Consider the following 18873-nt stretch of genomic DNA (forward strand, 5'->3'; position numbering starts at 1 on the left):
ATATATTGTAAATTATATCTCCTGGTTTGGGACATCCATTTTGACTTCATTAAGTACCTTTGATAAACAGAACTTTTAATTTTAATATAGCTGACCCAGCCAATCTTTCCTTTATTAATCAAATTATTTTATGTCTTATTTAAGAAATTTCCCATTTCTTAAATCCATGAATTTATTTTCTTTCCTAAATCCTCTAAATTATCATTTAAAATAACACCAACCTTTTCACATTTGCTTCTAAATCCTCCAAGAATGCTGTGTGTGTGTAGGCACATGCGAGCACACACACACACATGCACGCAGGCACATACACATGCACACACATACTGAGGAAAGGTTTTTTTTTCCCCCATATGGCTCTTCAGTCGACTACTACCATTATTGAAAAGATAGTTTGTGGCTTAGGCATAGCTCAGTGATAGAGCCCTTGTCTGCTATACAAGGTCTTTTTCAGTCTCTAGCGCTGAACCAGAAACAGAAAGACAAACCTTTATCCCTCTCTTTTTGGCAGATCATTTCAATGAATGAGGTCTCTATGTGTGTGTGGAGGCTTCCAGATTCCATTTCCCGCTGGTGTCCATGCATTGTCTTTGCTCCAACTCTGTGCAGCCCCCTTGTCAAGTTACCCAGTGGAGTAAGTCACCTCCCTTTTCGTTCTTTTCCAAGACATCTTGGCTGCTATTTTGTATTTCCAGTTAGATTTCAGAGCCAGCTTCTTAATTACAATGATCCACAAATGCCTAAACATGCTAGGACCTGCTAAGAGTTTTTTAAAACTGAAATTGCATAAAATCCACAGGTTAACTTGAAGGAAACTGACATCTTTAGTATATAGCATGCTCTATAGGTCATGAGCTCTGTCTATGCCTCCATTTACTAAGGCCTAAGGTTTGGAATACTATTTCAGTTTTTTATGTATTTTATAGTATTACTGTTTATGTATTTATAGTTTATAGTGCAAATATGTGGTGTTTGGAATAATATTTCAGTTTTATGTATTTTATGTTTTATAAATGTGTGGGTTATATGTCTTAATGTTATAGTATGTTTGTCTGCTTTAAAACAACTGTTTACTTGTTCTATAGTTTACCTTGTCTGTTGCCCTGGCAGGACTCTGGCTAGTTGTCCTCAAGCATTTGCCTCTGATACCCGAGAAGTGGGGACCACAGGCATATCCACAAAACTGGATGTATTTAATGTGTTTGACACTATTTGAAATAATATCCACTGAAGTTTCATTTTCTGTTAGAGACTTAAGAGGTTTTATTTCTATATTGACTTTGTAGCAAACTTGCTGTACAGATGTTGAATAATTTGTTTAAAGGCTTTTTTTTACTTTTTATAATCTCACTCATATCTTCTGCAAATGTTTTATTCCTTTCTAATCTTTATATATCATATTTCCTTTTCTTCCTTTATTGCATTCTTTTGGGTCTTCAGTAAAATCCTGAATAGAAGTGATTGTAGTGAGTGTCCTTATTATTCTCTATTTTAATGTGTGTGGGTTTTTTTGTGGCCTTGAGGATTATTCTCAGCTTTAAAAGAAAAACTTCAATATTTCACCACCATATTTATCATGAGTTTTAAGCTTAAATCTGTTATCAGATAAAGAATCTTCTTTAATCATCAATTTCCTTTCTTTCTTTTGCAGTGCTGGGGACAAAACCCAGGGCCTCTTATATTTGGGGTGAATACCCTGCCACTGACTACACCCAACTCTGGTGGGACTGTGTTTTGTTTGAGACAGCATCTCAAATTTAACTGGCTTCTGACTCATCATCTTCCTGTCTCAGTTTCTAGTGTGATAGAATGAAAGGCCTATGTCTAGTTCTCTCTCTCTCTCTCTCTCTCTCTCTCTCTCTCTCTCTCTCTCTCTCTCTCTCTCTCTCTCTCTCTCGTGTGTGTGTTTGTATGTGGTGTACACACCTGCCATGGTACAGGTGTGGAGGTCAGAGGCCAACTTGTAGAATCATTTCTCCCCTTTGACCTTTGCGTTCCGGGGGTCACTCAGGCCATCAGCTTTGCATCCTTAGGCAGCAAGTGCCTCTCCTCAGTGGGCTGTCTGCTAGCCCCAGGCCCCGCTCTCCTGTGGCTGCTGGGGATATGAACTCACATTTGCAGGGTGAACACTTTGTGGAGCCATTCCCCTGCTCCAGTGCTTATCCTAACAAGCTGTTTGGACGGTTATGTAGGTTCCAAATGTTTTATTCTGTTAATGTATGTTTGTTATATAAGATCTAACCAGTTCTGTATCCTCATAGAAAATTGTCTTTGATCATTCTTTTTTATACCTTTTGAGACTTGGTTAGTTTACCTAAGATGGAGAATCTAGTTCTTTAAGTCCTAAGTTGATAGATAGCATACAGGAAAAGATTCTGTGGATTTGAGACTTTGTTCACAATATGCTTACAATACCAGGGGTCATTAGCCACAATGAAAAATATCATCTTTCCAGGAAAGTTTTCTAAGAAAATTTATGTTGCATGAATAATAAAAACCCAGAGACAAATATAGGGGTTCAACCTGAAGACCAGCCAAGCCACTAGAGAAGTCTTACCTCTACCAAGGCTGGGCAACCACAGACTAAGCAGATTAATGTTGCAGCTTACTATAAAATAGTCCCAGATGATTAGCCCAGAATGGAGTGAAATAAAGGTCTCTTTCTTTAGGGGTAGACTCAGATCAGCAGTCCTCTGTGTGAGTAGGAACTGGAATCGAACCCAGTATCCAAGTGGAGTGTCTTCAGTGCTCAACATTCTCTTGGGACCACAGCAGACTAAACTTCTCTCTCCCCTCACTATGTATTCCCTCTAGTGCTGGGATTAAAGGTGTGACCACAACCACCTGGATTTGTTTCTGCATTGGTCTTGTGTAGCCCAGGGTGGCCTTCAACACACAGAGATCCATCTGCCTCTGTCTCCCAAATCCTGGGATTAAAGGTGTGCCACCACCCTCTAGTGGCTTAGCTTTGTCCTTCTGACCTAAGGCAAGCTTTATTTATTAAAACACAAATAAAATATCACTATAGATTTAGGATTAGCATTTTGAATTTTCCTTGTTTTTAAAAGTAAGTCTCTGGGCTGGAGAAATGGCTCAGTAGTTAATCCTGTAGAGGACCCAGGTTTGATCCCTACCACTCACATTGGGCAGCTCACAACTGCATGTAATTCCAGTTTCATGGGGTTAGAACCGTCTTCTGGCCTCCATGGGCACTGCACATACATGGTGCATGTACAGAGAAGCAGGCACATGCATGAAAACAAACATAACTAAACCTGAAAAATAAAGTTAGCTATAAAACATTTTTTATAAATCTAACTATAATCAGAGGGTGGAATTGCCATTCCATTTGTTGTTAGCATATCAGGTTCACTTTACAGAAATAAAACCAGCAATTAAGAGAAACAATAAGCAAAAATGCAAAATAAATATATAGTTAGGATAGCTCCTTAAATGTAAGGCACTATTCACAAAACTGAGGCTTGGCTTAAACTGATTATCACAGTGTTCAGCAGGATGACACCATCCAGAAGATCTGGATATGGGTCCCCAAATCATGCTGTATTCCTCAAGTCTATGTGTCTGAACAATGAAAGCCCCTAATTCTTTCCTTTCACCCCTCTGAACAAGTGAGAGAAACACAGAAGGATAGAGAGCAAAAAAAAAGCAGCACCAAGTCCTGTCATGTGATGAAGGTTGCCCAAGGCTGATTGACAGATGGGTGCTTGTCAAACCCTGGGAAGGTTCTAGACTCAGCTGCTAATCAAGAGAAATAGCCATGTTATTGCAAGCTTCAGAGAATTTCTGAGGCAAGAGTTAATGATTGTGCTTCCCAGACTTGAGCAACTCCTTCCTCAGTTAAGAGTGGTTCATTGCTAGTTCTCAGTTCTCAGTGACTGATGGAGACACAGCTAGAACAGGGCATCCTTTCTCTGAAGCTCTGCTTCTCTTCCTGCCTACTCTTTGGGACGTTCTCAGGTATAGTGAGACCAGATAGCTACTTAAGCCTTATTTGTAAGTAGCCCCCTAACACTACAACCATGCAGCAGCCAACACTTTGCTTTCAATCTGTGTTTATGAAGAAGTGTACCTTTGAGGTAGAGTTCTGGAGAGGAACAAGCTGGGCCCCCTACAGAGAGTTTATCAGTCTTCTTTGGGGTGTCTTCAGAACAAGAATTCCAGATCGGCAAACAATGGGTTGTGGAAATAACAGACCACACAGTGCTAGAGTCCCTCAAGTGTTGGGGTGTTGCTTCCTGACTGCCATGAGGCGAAGAACCCCTTCTGTCACACACCCAGCCAATCAAAATATCCTGCCCTAGCACATGACCAAAGCAACTGTGGACTGAGGCCTTTGAAACTGTGGTCCAAAACCAAAAACAAAACACAGATCTAACAGCAACAACAACAAAATCAGAATCTTTTCTCCCTTAAGACTCTTGGTTTTCAGGTGTTGGGAGTGTGGTACGGATCGAGGACTGCCTGACGAGAACTGCTCTGCAGCCCTGGGTCTGGGAGGGTGATCTACAAAGAGTGTCAAAGGGAGGGTCATCACATCTATCTGAAATCTTAGTGTTCTGCGGCCTGAGGCAGGAAGATCAAGAGGTTCCCTACCAGGGGCGGAGAGATGGCTCAGTGGTTTAGAACTCTTATTCCTCTTATGCAGTACCTGAGTTTGACTCCCAGCACCCACATTGGGTGGCTCATAACTGTCTGTAACTCCAGCTCCAGAGGATCTGGTGCCTTCTTCTGGCCTCCATGGGATTTTGGAAGCACCTGGTCATACATAAATGCGTATATAAAAAATACTTTTTTTTTTTACAGAAGAGTTTATGAACAGCCTGGGCTACAGGATGAAACCTTGCCTCAATGAAGAACTAAAGAAGAGAGGTCATTAAAGAAAATAATTTCTATGCTGACTTTCTCCAGGGCGGGCCCTGATTGAATCTATGTGACACGTACTGGTGTCCAATTTGTAATCTCTGTAATATACGTTTACTCCCCCTGCAACAGCTAGCATATCTTCTATGGTATTATCATATTCCTTATTTATAGGACATTTTACTCTTAACCATTTCTGTGGAGGAAACGTGATTTTTGCAGTTCCAAAAGTGAATAAAAACTGGAACTATGGAAGAAGAGATCCGGACTTTGTCCAAAATCCATGAAAGAGAAAACTGGGGGCAAGACTCGCATCACACTTGCCAATGTGAACAGCCATAGTTGCAAGGTCAGAACTCAGAAAAAGAGCTCAGATCCTCTGATTAACTCATCCCTATTCCATGCTGAAGCCGTGCTGTCATTGGAAGAAGGTAATAAAGGCGGGGTGGGGGGGGGGAGGCGGGACTCACAAACATTAGCAAGTATCATTTACATCCACCAAAGCTTGTATCCAAACAAAATCTCCAAAGATTTCCCCATGTGTCACAATTTGAACTGACAGCCTGTGATTATCTCTATTTAGAAATGACTGAAGCAACCACACCTTCCCCATCTGATCACAACACATTTCATCCCCAATTCACTGCACACGGCACCGAGAATCAACAAAGATGGGGTCTAGGGTACAAACGGAAACTCAAAGACGTCAGGTCTGTGGCTTTACAGGCTTGGTCATTCAAAGTTTTCCCTACTATAAAGCACAGCTTACGAGGTGTAATCAGGCTGAACATGGTTATTATAACATCCAGGACTCCTAAGAAAATATTGTATGTATCTGTAGTGTCTCCTTATGTCTTTATTAATGGCAGACTATTGATGTCCCATAATCCTTTATATTAATTATATCATAAGGCCTTAGGATACGGCTTTCCCAGAATCTGGTTCAGTCAATGCACTCAGGCTTTACAGGGCTTGGTCTGTTATTTATACCGCAAAATCCGGTTTGAATCTGCGGAATAATTAATTCTATGGAGTAAACAAGTGGTGTAGTCAGTAATCTGTTATGAAAAACAAATGTTTCCAAACACGAGCTGTTTCTTCACGGGAAGAAACAGCTCCTTTCTCTCTCTCTCTCTCCCCCGTCCCTTCCTTGCCCCAATTCTCTCCTTTCCCAGACAATCCTTGGCAGAAAATGTTTGAAACACTCCTGAGGCCTTACTTCAGTTAGGAACACTGTGGTCCAGGGATGCACAATCCTCGATGGAAAGGGGATGAGTTTGCAAGGCTTGCTTTGGGAGCTGCTAGTTAGTATGCAAATGCTTAATTCCAGCTTCCTAAATAGCCTCCTTAATTCACACAGTTCTTACCCGTGGTTTTTTAAACATGTGATAACATGCCATCTTCCCCCCCCCCCCACACACTCATCAAAATCAAGTGACCAGGTCCCAATTCACCCTATCTTCTGTTTGATGTCCGTGAACTTACTTTTCTGGAATGAATTTTCTTTATCTGTTCTATTATGAGAAAGGGGAAATTCCAATTGCTAGTTAGTTTATAATGGATCTTTATATTGTAAAAGTAGGACGTATTCAGGGCAGACAGGGTGGTATTGATTCCGAAATGGGTTGATGGATCCATTCTGAAAATGAGTGTTTAAAAACAATGCCTGAAAATCAGTTCTCCCTGTAGATAATTATCGGGATGACACAAGGCCAATTTGATGTCTCCGCAAAATCCATGGAAAGCAGCTGAAGAAAGACGTGACCCAAAGACGCTATTTCCTCCTCTGCCCCCTCTTCACTTCCCTCTCCCCCTCCCCTTCCTCCCTGTTCTTTAAACAAGGAGACCATCTTGCTGAAGATTCAAGCTCATTCCTTTCAGGTATCTTAATTACACAAGCTTTATGCTAATTATTGTTGTACTGCAGGTTTGGCAGCTTTACAAAAATCCCAAAACGTGTGCACACAGGTTCAGAAACTTGATTTCAATGGCTTGGAGTTAAATCAGGAAGGCATTTCAGATGGTGCCGACCCACCGTCAGTAAGGCTGTCTTTTTTTTTTAACTCTTGTGTAGCTTGTAATTTGTAGTTTTGTAGGAATTTGTTTAACTAATGTGTGGATGTGATTAGCTGCCTGCTGATCTAAAGCCCAAGTCTATATTCCTAAGTATTTGGGTATGCTGACTGCTAAATGACAGATCGGAAGCCTAAGGAGTCCGGATTTCCTTAAGGGTCTTCTCCTGCATGCACCCCAGACCTTCAGCAACACAGAGGCTGCATCCCCAATATCCAGCATTCATAGATGAGTGTAGATTCAAAAGTCCTGGCAGAGCAAGGAGAAGGAAGAGACTCTGTCTCTGTTCTCCAAGTCTGTGGGGCGGGTGCTGGAGAAGAGTTCTTTCCGAGACACCATTTCTTGATTTAAAGGGGTGGAAAGTGCCTGGAAGAAAAGGACTCCTGACTCGGAGGACGTGAGGCGGTGTGGGTGCTTGACAGACGGACAGTAAGAGTTAGAGGAAAAACCTTTGGCAAGAAGCAGAGCTAATTAGAAATTGGGTTAAGGGTTTGTATTGTTGAAGGAAAAGCATCATCTTTGCTACAAATCTAAACAGCCGGGTAAAGCGTGGAGGAGCAGATAAACATAGGACCAGACCTGTGTTTCTTTTCTATAAACTGTTAACTGAAGTGCTGGTGGGGGCGCTACACCTACATTAAACCTTCAACAAGGATGACTGACTGATTAGAATTGGAACATCGTATTTGGGGAAACCTGAATCTGTGTTCTCAGGCAATTGTCACCATATTTGGGTCCATTATAAATTATCTCTTATTCCCTGTGAGGTGAGAGCTATGCTTTCGTGTCAACAACATCTATGGCAAAGATGTATTTTTCACTATCAAAAAAAAATAGTGAAGTCATAATACCAATTATGGGTCATCAACTTCATCATTAAGCTTGTATTTGTTTATTGATAATACCAAACATGTAACGGAGTCAGAAAGCTAGTTAACAGTATCCCTCACAAGGCGTATGATTTGGATGCTGGGCAGGGAACAAGAGCAATGGGTAGACTCTCGGAGGCAGGAAGGAGATGGACGAGTCTGCCCAGCAGATTCACGGCTGTATCTCTGGTCAAGCTTTTGTAATGGCTCTGCTGCCTGCTCAGGAGCTCTCTATCCAGCAGGTCTGACACTGCTTTATAAAGCCTGAAGACAGAAATCTAAGACTTTCAGTCTTTGGAGTGGAGACCTGGTGTTTTGTCCTGGCTGCTAGGGAGCAGGAAAGAGATTCAGTTTTAGTCTAGCTCTTCGAGTCTCACGCTACATCTCTGGTTAACTTAAATTCACATGTATTGTTATATTTTCCTCTTTTTTTTTTTTTTGGACGACCTACCACCTAGCTCCCAAATAAATGACACACAGAGGCTTATTCTTAGTTATGAATGCCTGGGCTTAGCTTGGCTTGTTTCTTGCTCGCTTTTCTTAAACTATCCACTCTACCTTTTACCTCTGGCTTTTATCTTTCTAACTTCTGTATATCTTTCCTTCTTTCTCTGTGGCTTGCTGTGTAGCTGGCCCCTGGTGTCCTCCTCTCCTTGTTTTCTTGTTCCTCTCTTTTTCTTCTCTTGGTTTGCCTTCTATTCTATTTATATTCTGCCTGCCAGCCCCACCTATCCTTGCTCCTGCCTTACTCTTGGCTGTTCATTTCTTTATTAGGACCATCTGGTGTTTTAGACAGGCAAAGTAACATAGCTTCACAGAGTTAAACAGATGCAACGTAAACTAAAGTCACACACCTGAAAACAATATCCCCCAACACACATTTGATCAAGTACTATAGGTATCATCAAAGCTTGCCAAGGGGTGGAAGAATAGACGCCAAATCACAGTAAGATCCTAAAACGTGGAAGAGTGGTCTCTTAACTCCCATTTCCTGTTTTCTCTTCAACTAAAAAAGTCACCAAGCAGTCCATACCCTTAGGACTGAAGCAGTAGTGAGAGGCAAGGATAGACTACCGAATGGACATGTTTACCGGCACTTCAAACAGCTTTCTATACTGTGAAATTATCACCTGAGTTGTTATCTCTCAAACTCTAAGGTAGTTCAAGATGATTATAGGACAAGTTCAGTTGCTCAAGGACGCGCTGACACCTAATGCCTTCTCTTCAAATGAATTCAAGGTGACATTTCTGCATTAATAAAGGATCTGAGAAAGATGTGGCCCTGAGCAGTACTTTGATTCTCACTATCTTTTCAGTCTCTCTTCTGTCACCATGCCCCCTTTGCTCACCCCACGTGGTCCTTCTCCTCCATCACCACTGTTCCTCTGACTTGAGCCACTCCACTCTGAGGGAACAGCATACCCAGCAGCAGCAGCAGTGCACCACACACACTTTGGCTTCTCTAGGCTACAGTTGACTTGACAAAAGTCCTGATCTAGTAGGATAAAAGGACAGGAAGTTCACGGGAAGGGAGCTCTTTAGGGTTGTGTTTATTATTCTGCACCTTGGTTATCAGAAGCTTTCCCAGGCGCCACGTGTTGGAAAGGTTTTATCCCAGTAATAACGCGACTCGCATCACCGGATCTCCTCATTCTCGGTGCCCACACTACTTACCGAGGAGAAATCTTAGGGTTCCCGAAAACAACTACGAGCCCTTTCACCTGGGGTTAAAATACAATCCCTTCATGATTACTATAGGTGAGGAGTAGTAAAAAATATGCAAAGAGGTCCCTTTGGCAGAAGAGTATTTGATAATCTCTAAAAGGAGATTAATCACACAGTTTTGAATTCTCCATGAGATCTTCAGGTAATAGAGAAAGAACAAGAAACACATGGTCAATTATTCTCAACAGGAAATTTAAGATCTGACAGAGCAATAGAACCCCTCTACATCAGCAATAGGTCTGTAAAGTGCCACTGCAAGAGAAACCTAGGCAAGAGTTTTGAAAGATATTCTTCCAGTTACAAACAAGTAAGAAAATGTCATAGTAAATAGTTAAGAAATTTTACTAGGGGGCTGAAGAGATGGCTCAGCGGTTAAGAGGATTGCCTGCTCTTCCAAAGGTCCTGAGTTCAATTCCCAGCAACCACATGGTGGCTCACAACCATCTGTAATGGGGTCTGATGCCCTCTTCTGGCCTGCAGGCATACACACAGACAGAATATTGTATTCATAATAAATAAATAAATAAATATTTTTTTTAAAAGAAATTTTACTAAATTTTTCTTTTGTGCTAAACATCAACTTAGTCATGTGGATTTCACACAATTCCTCATACAAAAGGCTTATAATCGTAGTTTTGCAAGTGTTTATATATTAAGGAAGAAAACCTTTTAGATACTAGCTATGTCTTCATGAGACAGTTTTGGGGGGGGGGGGGGAGGAGGGTCCTGTGAGGATTTCTCTGTGTAACAGCTCTAGCTGTCCTGGAACTTGCTCTGGAAACCAGGCTGACCTTGAACTCAGAGATTAGCCTGTCTCTGCTTCTCAAGTGCTAGGATTAAAGGCGTGTAGTACCACTACCTGGCTCAAAATTTTTGACAATATAGAAAAGTCTAAGAAATAAAATAGATTATCCTGATTTAATGCTAGTTTTTTGCTTTTGTTTTTCTGAGACAGGGTTTTTCTGTAGCTTTGGAGCCTCTCCTGGAACTAGCTCTTGTAGACCAGGCTGACCTTGAACTCACAGAGATCGCCTGTCTCTGCCTCCTAAATGCTGGGATTAAAGGAACCGCCTGGCTTAGGTTTTTGTTTTTAAATGCCAAAGCTGCAAGGTTAAAAGAAAAAGAAATCTACTGAAATTTTAATTGTGCTTAAAAATACCTTTATTGTTGCATGGGGAAAAGAGAGGAGGGTGAGAGGGAGGAAAAATATATACTATTGTTTTCCTGCATTTAAAAATGAATAATTAAACAAAAATCATAAATTTTGTAGGTATATGTCATTATATCAAAAAATCTCATAATTTTCTAGGTATATGTCATCATGCCATCAACAGTAATCACAGGCTAGAATGGAGGACACATTTTACCACTCCCTGATGAATAAAAAGACGTCAATAGTAGCCTTGGGAATTGAAGAAACTTGAAAACAGAGAAAGTCTGACTTAGGGTGAAACTAATGACTCTTCTCCTGAGTCCAGGACAGTTCTCCCATTGTTCTCTATGATAGGGCGAGGAGTCTTTGTTGTCGGGCTCACAAGGCAGCACCTTTACTTCTTGAAAATTTCCTATGAAATACAGACGTCTTACGTGACAAACACTAAAGTCTTTGTAGGCAATAGGTTTCAGGACACTAAAAGCATGGAAATATTTGTCTAACGATATATGGAAGCTTTAAGGGGCATTTTTGTTAGGTTTCTTTTTTTCTTCAGGCTAATGTTCAAAGACAGAATCTTATGAAGGACAGGCAAGCATCCCACCACAGAGCTTCGTCTCCATTTGAATAGGGGCAATTTATACACATTCCAGACCTGTTACACTAAACTAAGGGAGGCAAGTAGAATACCAACACAGGAAGAGCACTGACATGTAAAAACACACAGGAGATAAAGGTCAACATGGGAAGAGCACTGATATGTAAAAACACACAGGAAATAAAGGTCTACAAATGCACATTTCTAAACAGGTTTTCCTGAGCACTGTTCCAAGGCCCTGTGAAAGTTTGGCCAGTCTTATTTTAATACACCAGTTTCACATAAAAACAAGTCAGAACATTTGCAAGGCAAGATGTTGTTTTCCTTTATGTAGCAAGCAAAAACAGCTCTAATATTAGGTTGTAATAATAAAAGGATTTGGGAGCAGCTGATTTTAGACTCATAAAAACAACTCACCCTTATGCCTCAAGGCATCCAGAATATGCAGGGTACATTGTGTTTCAAGTGTCAAGGCAAATAATCAACTCACGTCAAGGAGAAAGCGAGAACTAGTAGGCAGAGTGATCTGTGAGCAACACCTTTATTCTAATATCATAAACTGTTGTTGGGGTCCTAAAGTCAGCAAGTGTTTCTTTAATATTTATGAGTGCGATATTTATTAATAGTCATTCTCTGGTATTTATGGCTTAAGTTGTGGAATTCTGGAGAACACAGCACCACTTAAAAAAAGATCTGTGCTTTTGAGAAGAAAGGTAAGGGATAAAAATTTGCTTTAAGTTAATTAGGGAATGACGATATGCTTGAGTTAAAAAAAGGCCATTGAATGTTTCTTTGGTGCTTTGAATTGTTCTAGCTGCTGCTCACAAATATCACTTGATTTCCCTGTCACTAGGAGGTAGATATTCTCATTGACCAAACCATCCAATTGAGGCACACGGCCACTCTACTCCGTAACAAATAAGACAAAACAAAACAAACAACAATAGAACCACCAGGGCGCCAGGACTTGAACCTAGGCAAGTAAATTGCCCGCCACCATTACAGGTCTAATCACCTCATTGTCTGGGTTCTGTGTCATACCTGGCCTCTTAGGACTCTAATCACTTTTAAGGCACCTTTAGCACAAGTTCGTAAAGAGAGCTGTGCCGCCTATTAAAACTTCCAAGTGACTCACAAGTAACTCAGCTGCCTTTCCCTAGCCCGACTGCTCCACCCAAGCCAGCTCGCTGGGCCGTTGCCTAGCAACAGAACATACGGAGCACCGGACACAGGGGCGCTTTCTGGCTGTAGCTTCCCAGGGTGTAGCCGAGAGGTTTAGGTCTCCACCATCCGAACTCTGGACCGACCCAATCGCTGCTCTGCTTCCTAATATTCCTTCTGCTTTCTCAGATTTGACCAAAACATGTGAGGTGAAGCGGGGGTGGGCACAGATCAAAATCGAGGGGCGAGCTGTCAGGGTAAGCGGGAGATGACCGCTCCTGAACGTGCAGAGACGCCCGGGCAGACTCCCACATCTGCGTCCTAACAGACCGCCCTCTTGGACCCCACAGGCAGGGAGCCGAGCGGGCCCCGCGGCTTCCGGCCCTGCCACGTTTGAGGAAAAGCCTCCGCCGTGGTGGACGCGAGGAGCCGCAGCCATGGCGGGCGCGGAGGCGGGGCTCGCTGGCGCGCTTCTCCGCCCGAGGCCCACTCCCGGGGAGGGAAGTGGCGGGCGGACGCGCGCCCCCCTCAGGCCGGCTCCGAGGCCTAGCGCCGTCTTCCCGCGGACGCCACCCCTACCCCCGCCCGCCGGCCGAACCTGAGCCCTGAGCAGCTGAGCCCTGGAGCGCGCCGGCCGAACCTGCCAATCACGAGCCGCGCCCGCCCGGCTCCGCCCCTGTCCGCCCCGCGACGGCGGCTCCTGGCACCGTGCGCAGGCGCGCGGTCGGGACACGTACAAAGCACATCCGCCCGCGGCGGCCGAGCTAGCCAATCGCCACCTCTCCTCCCTCGGGGCCCCGCCTCCGGGGCGTGCCCGTCTCCTGGGGCCGCTACGCTGTCTGTGGGTCTGTTGTTCCTCCGCCGTGGGCATGGCTGAGAAAGGTATTGTGCCTACTCCCTGGGGCTGGGCTGCGTGTCAACCCCCGGGCGTCTGTGGAGCCGGTAGAGGAGCCCTCCCCGGCGGCGGCGCGGGAGCGCGGCCTCCCTGTGGGGAGGGGGGCGGGGAAGGATGGGGGAGAGCACGGGAAGGGGGTGAGGGGGAAGTGGGCGGGGAGGTGGCTTTCGGTGGTGGGGATGAGAGGGGAGGGGGCAAGAGTACAAGGAGGGAGGGGATGTGGAGATGGGAGGGAGAGAGGGAGAGTAGATGGCATTTTGTGGTAGAGTGGGGAGGCGGGGTGGGGATGGAGGAGGGGGAGGGGCGGGGTGGATGGCTTTCTGTGGTAGGGCGGGGAGGGGACAAGAGTGGGGTGGAGGGGGGGAGTGGTGGGGGCGGGGAGGGTGCGGAGGAGATGGGGGTGAGGGAGACGGGGTCCTGGGAGGTGATGGGGCGGGGAGACTGAGCAGGGGCTCGGGGAGGGGTTAGATGGGGGAGGAGATGGGGCTGGGGGAGGCTTCTACCCTGGAAAAACAAAACGGTGGTGGGCGCTGCTTTCTTAGTCCTCAATCTTGGTTCTAGGCTCAAAGCTTTTAAGATTTAAGATGCTTACGTTATTCTGACTATCGCTTTTGTTTACGAAATTCTAACAAAAAAATTTTTTTTAAGAAAATCTCGGGAGCCGGGCGGTGGTGGCCCACGCCTTTAATCCCAGCACTCGGGAGGCAGAGGCAGGCGGATCTCTGTGAGTTCTGAGACCAGCCTGGTCTACAAGAGCTAGTTCTAGGACAGGTTCTAAAGCTGCAGAGAAACCCTGTCTTGAAAAAAAAAAAAAAATCTCGGTTAGTTTCCCTCCTCCCTGAAGTGCAAATTTTTGGAGATAACATTGGAGGAGAGCAATGAGAGTCAGTGACACACTAGCTGGTTAATTTATTGTGCAAAAACAAAACGTTGTTACTCAGCATGTGGAGAGGTAAATGAAAAACTACGAAAAGAATTGGAATAAATTACAGCTACATATAATTTGGAAGAAACTGCTGGCTTTTTGGTGTTTTTGTACACTAAGGAAAATTTTGTGGATAAAAATTAAGGCCAGTGTTGAGATAGTAATTTAATCACCATCAATGCCTTTTCCTTTTTAGAAGGAAATCAGGAGTTTGCTTCCAAGATGGAGAGCCCATCAGATTCCACATCCACCAAGATGGAGAGCCCATCGGATTCCACATCCACCAAGATGGAGAGCCCATCGGATTCCACATCCACCAAGATGGAGAGCCCATCGGATTCCACATCCACCAAGATGGAGAGGGCATCAGATTCCACATCCACCAAGATGGAGAGCGCATCAGATTCCACATCCGCCAAGATGGAGAGCCCATCAGATTCTGCATCCACCAAGATGGAGAGCGCGTCGGACTCAGCATCGACTTTACCTGACACTCTTGAGAAGAGGGAGACTCCACCATTATCCCAAACAAATAGTTCAGGAAAGCAAGTATGCAAGTCTTGCTATCTACCCCATTCTGTGTTTCACAGTATTCTGGTAGTGGCAATTTTAAGGATACTGGAATGTGAATTAACGTATAGCCTTTGTCTAGGATCCTGTCTACCAGATTTTCTTGAATAAGTTATATTCATTTTGTTGAATTTCTTAGCAGGTTCTTAAGATTCTTCAAATTTGATCTGTATAGTATTCCTTAGGGGAAGTCTTTGATGGCAGGTCTTTTCCTAAGTCTAGAAGTGTTTCTAGTGCTGTAAGGCAAATACTAGGTGGCTGAATAAATACTCCTGATTGCCGCGCACCGCGCCCCCGTGTCTGCTTTCGGTGCACTGGCACCCAGTTCGTGAGATTCGGGCAAGGGGCTGGAGGTTAAAATACACAGATAGACAGAGAGACAGCGACACGGGTCATCCTTGAATTCCCCAAGAATGCACCCTTTATTGTGTTCAGGGGCAGATTATATAGAGATAGCCACGCCCCAGCCAAACCCACCAGAAACCACTCTCCTGCCGTCAGGAACTCCTGAAGGTCTCGTGCTCAGAGCAGCTGTAGGCACTCAGATCAGGGAATTACAAGAAATTCAGGACCTGGGGTCTCACTGCTCCCAACACCTGATGACTGGGAGAAATGTCTCTGGCCTATTTTAGGAAGTTAACCTTGAAGTAAGACTAAAGAAGTCTCTGGAAAATAGACATTGGTGATCTTGCTTGAGATTTGTGGAGACAGAAAACCACCCAGTGTACCTACTGTAGAAGTGTAAAGTCTTTATTTAGAAAACCACCCAGTGTACCTACTGTAGAAGTGTAAAGTCTTTTTTTTCTAATTATTTGATTAATTTCAAGAGTGTTTTCCTAACTGGGCAGTGGTGGCACAAGTCTTTAATCCCAGCACTCGGGAGGCAGAGGCAGGTGGATGGATCTCTGTGAGTTCTGAGGCCAGCCTGGTCTACAAGAGCTAGTTCCAGGATAGCCAACACTATACAAAGAAGTCCTGTCTAGAAAAACAATGTTTTCTTACCATTTTTACTGTTTTGTGTCTTTTTCAGCCTATGAGTGGAACACTTAAAGAAAGGTTAAAGAAAATAAGGGCTTCGTCTCATTCCTTTTGTAGCGTGGTGAAGCGACTTAAAGTGGAGAATGAAGAAAATGACAAGACCGTACCAGAGCCAGGAGCATCTTCCAAAGAGAAAAGCTGCTCGGAGATCCAAGAAAGTGTGAAGCACATAGACAGTGAATCTGAAAAAGATAGCTTGGAGAGTAAAAATACATGCAGATCTAAGTCACCTGATACTGGGTCATCCAGTGCCCTCCACAATGATTCTGTGAGTGAGAATACTAAAGAAAGATTAAGGGAAGAAAAAGCAAAATTGACAAAGCAGGTTCAAGAGAAGGAAGAACTTCTTCGGAGATTAAAACTTGTCAAAATGTATAGAATAAAGGTGAGAAGAATTACAGAACCATTGAATAATTTTTACATAAATTGCAGTAATTTCAGAATTTGGAAATCATTTGCTCTGATAAGCAAGAAGCCAAATAACCAGAAAAGAAACCTAGCTTACAACAGCTTTAACTGAAGTAGGAGTAATTGATTTAGAGTGAGGTAGATGAGCCTGGTCAACACAAGCTTTTGTTCAGTACACCTTTGAAGCTTTATGGCTTTAATTTCTAGTCAGTAGCAAAGTTAGAAGTATACATTGTTAGGAAATTCTCTGGGAGCAGAAAGGGATGGCAGTAGAACAATAGCCCACAGATTACAGTATAAAGTGTTTTCGGGAGTGATTCTGTGTCTCTTGAGTAAAATGTAAGGAATTTTATTTGAGAAAACACAAGATTTTAGGTTTCAGCTCCCGTAGATTGATATCAGTAGAGCATGGATGTTTGGAAGGGTGTGACGTCTTTATTTGGATAGTTTTTGCCCATATAAGACCTCATTCTTCCTCAGAAACATGGAATAAATGACTGGACAGTGTTTCTTATTTGTTCTTTTGAATTTTTGACTTTTCTAAAGGTGACTTATTTTTTAAGGTTTAGAATATTTTTAACTTGAGAATAGTTTGAGGTTTACAGAAAAATTAGGAAACTACAACATGGCATTATATCTTAAAAGTACAGTAGTAATACAGAAGATTCCGTATTTAATATGCAAATTTAATACTTTTTTTTCCCCTCAAGGTTAGTGCCCTTTATGCCTGGGGTATTAGCATTTACAGCTAGACAGGAACTAATTGAGCTGCTTTGATGGTGTAAGTTAAAATGTACGACTATCTGGTTATTGATTGACTTGTTTCTTCTGTTTCAGAATAACCTGACTGAGTTAGAAATGTTAATAAAGAAGTGGAGGAGGTGCAGCCAGCGGCTGCTGTATGAGCTACAGTCAGTTATGTCTGAGGACGACGAGAAACTCAGCATCACCGAACTCATCGACTACTATGGGGTAGATGAGAACGTTGTGCACTATAATAGAAGTGAAGAGGAATTTACAGGGGTTTGAAAAGTCTGTGTTTGTTTTCTTCAGGCTTTTTTTCTCTCCCTTTTGGGATGATGGGATCATGCCCAGGGCCTCAAATGTGCTCTGTTTCTGAGTATATTCTTGGTCCCCTATGGAATATCTGTGAGAGTGTTAATGTGAAAAGTTAAGTGTTTTAAAGGGAGGAAAGATGTAAGCTATTGTGGCTTAGAGAAAGGTATCTTGAACAGTTTAGGATATTCTGATACATAAACAAATTATAAAATGAAGCTTAGTATTTTGGATATGTTTGGTAAAGAAAATATTTAAGTATTAAAAAATTAAATGATGTTTAAAAGGGAGTTTAGATAATTCTGGAAACCAAGTTTAATTGATTTTGTGGCAAAAGGTTTTATATTCAGTGTTACAAAGTAGTTTATTGAATGTCTTAAATCTCACCTGGCCTAAATGTAACCTGCCCCTTCTCAGTTTATGAACCTTATCTTCAGTTGCTTAATATATCTTTTTTTTGTCTGCTGATCTAGCAAGTAATTAAACATATATCCACAATTTTTCTCCAGATTGGTTTCTTGTTTTCCTCATTTACTCAAACGGCCATCTGTTTCATACCCTTATTTCCCATGTGGAGGTGTTCTTAGAGTGAGCGACTCCACAGTTGCCTTCTTAGCTTCATCTGTGGTGTGAATTGGAAGGGTCCTCAGCCAGAACCTGCCTAAGTTAAATCACTAGGTGCCTGTCAGCTGTGTGTGGACTGGTGACTGAAGTTGGCCCCGTTCCTGAGAATTTAGAATGAACCTAGTGGGAAAAGCATGCTGCTGTTGCCGGAGCTATAGTATAACTTTGGGAGAAGCCAGGCTGCCACCTTTAAGTACAGCAGGTCTGTACACACCGGTAGATGGAGGGAGAACTTTGTGGGTCAGTGTTTTCCCTGTTCTATTTGCCAATTATTCTTGAAACCTTCATGATTTCTGCTTTGGGGGTCTAGAAAAAGTATTATTTTGTAAGTGGCTGCTATTCTCAAGCCCTCTAAGAACTTACTTTCAGCCACCACCACCCCCCCCATTCCCATTTGAATGTTTGATGCAACAGGGGACTCAAACCTGTCACACCCAACTACCACATACCATGTGAATTCCCTCTTGTGAGTCTAATCTTCCATAGGCCGTGCTATGCTTGACCTAACTAACTGTATCACTGTTGGTAATGAATTGTAAACTACTATGCACATAATTGCTGTTCAGCAGAAGCTGAGAGGTGTTGACCCCGTGAACACTATCGACAGATGAGGTAAAGCACTGCACCCTTCCAAAGCACCTACCAACTACTAAACAGTTTAGCAAGAGTCCTCCCAGACCAGCTCAGGCCTCAAAGCTGAGGCAGCTGAGGAAGGACCACACCTAGAGTGGTGGTAAAACAAATGGCGTGGGCTGTTTGGTCTGTAGCGACCAGAATTAGCCAGTGGAATTGAGGTCATTGTCTGTTAGCTAATGAAGAATCTAGGCAACCGATTTAACACTTAAATTAATGTCATGGCATTTTTATATTACTAGAAAAGAAAAAAGCCAGGTATAG

General features: G+C 43.1%; 1 protein-coding gene across 2 annotated transcripts; it reads left to right on the forward strand.

The window, feature by feature from the left end:
• Positions 1-13240: 13240 nt before the first annotated feature.
• Positions 13241-17860, forward strand: Sfr1 (SWI5 dependent homologous recombination repair protein 1). 2 transcript variants are annotated; one of them, XM_038341798.1, is made up of 4 exons: positions 13241-13342; positions 14477-14829; positions 15881-16273; positions 17134-17860. In XM_038341798.1, exons 1-4 carry the CDS (start codon positions 13330-13332, stop codon positions 17323-17325), a joined length of 951 nt encoding a protein of 316 aa, XP_038197726.1. In that variant the 5' UTR covers positions 13241-13329; the 3' UTR covers positions 17326-17860. The 2 variants fall into 2 exon arrangements, with proteins under 2 accessions (XP_038197726.1, XP_038197737.1); XM_038341809.1 differs by lacking the exon at positions 13241-13342 and having other exon boundaries at positions 14481-14502; positions 14536-14829.
• The last annotated feature ends 1013 nt before the right edge of the window (positions 17861-18873 follow it).

This window comes from Arvicola amphibius, chromosome 1, assembly GCF_903992535.2.
Source record: "Arvicola amphibius chromosome 1, mArvAmp1.2, whole genome shotgun sequence".
Lineage (NCBI taxonomy): Eukaryota > Metazoa > Chordata > Mammalia > Rodentia > Cricetidae > Arvicola > Arvicola amphibius.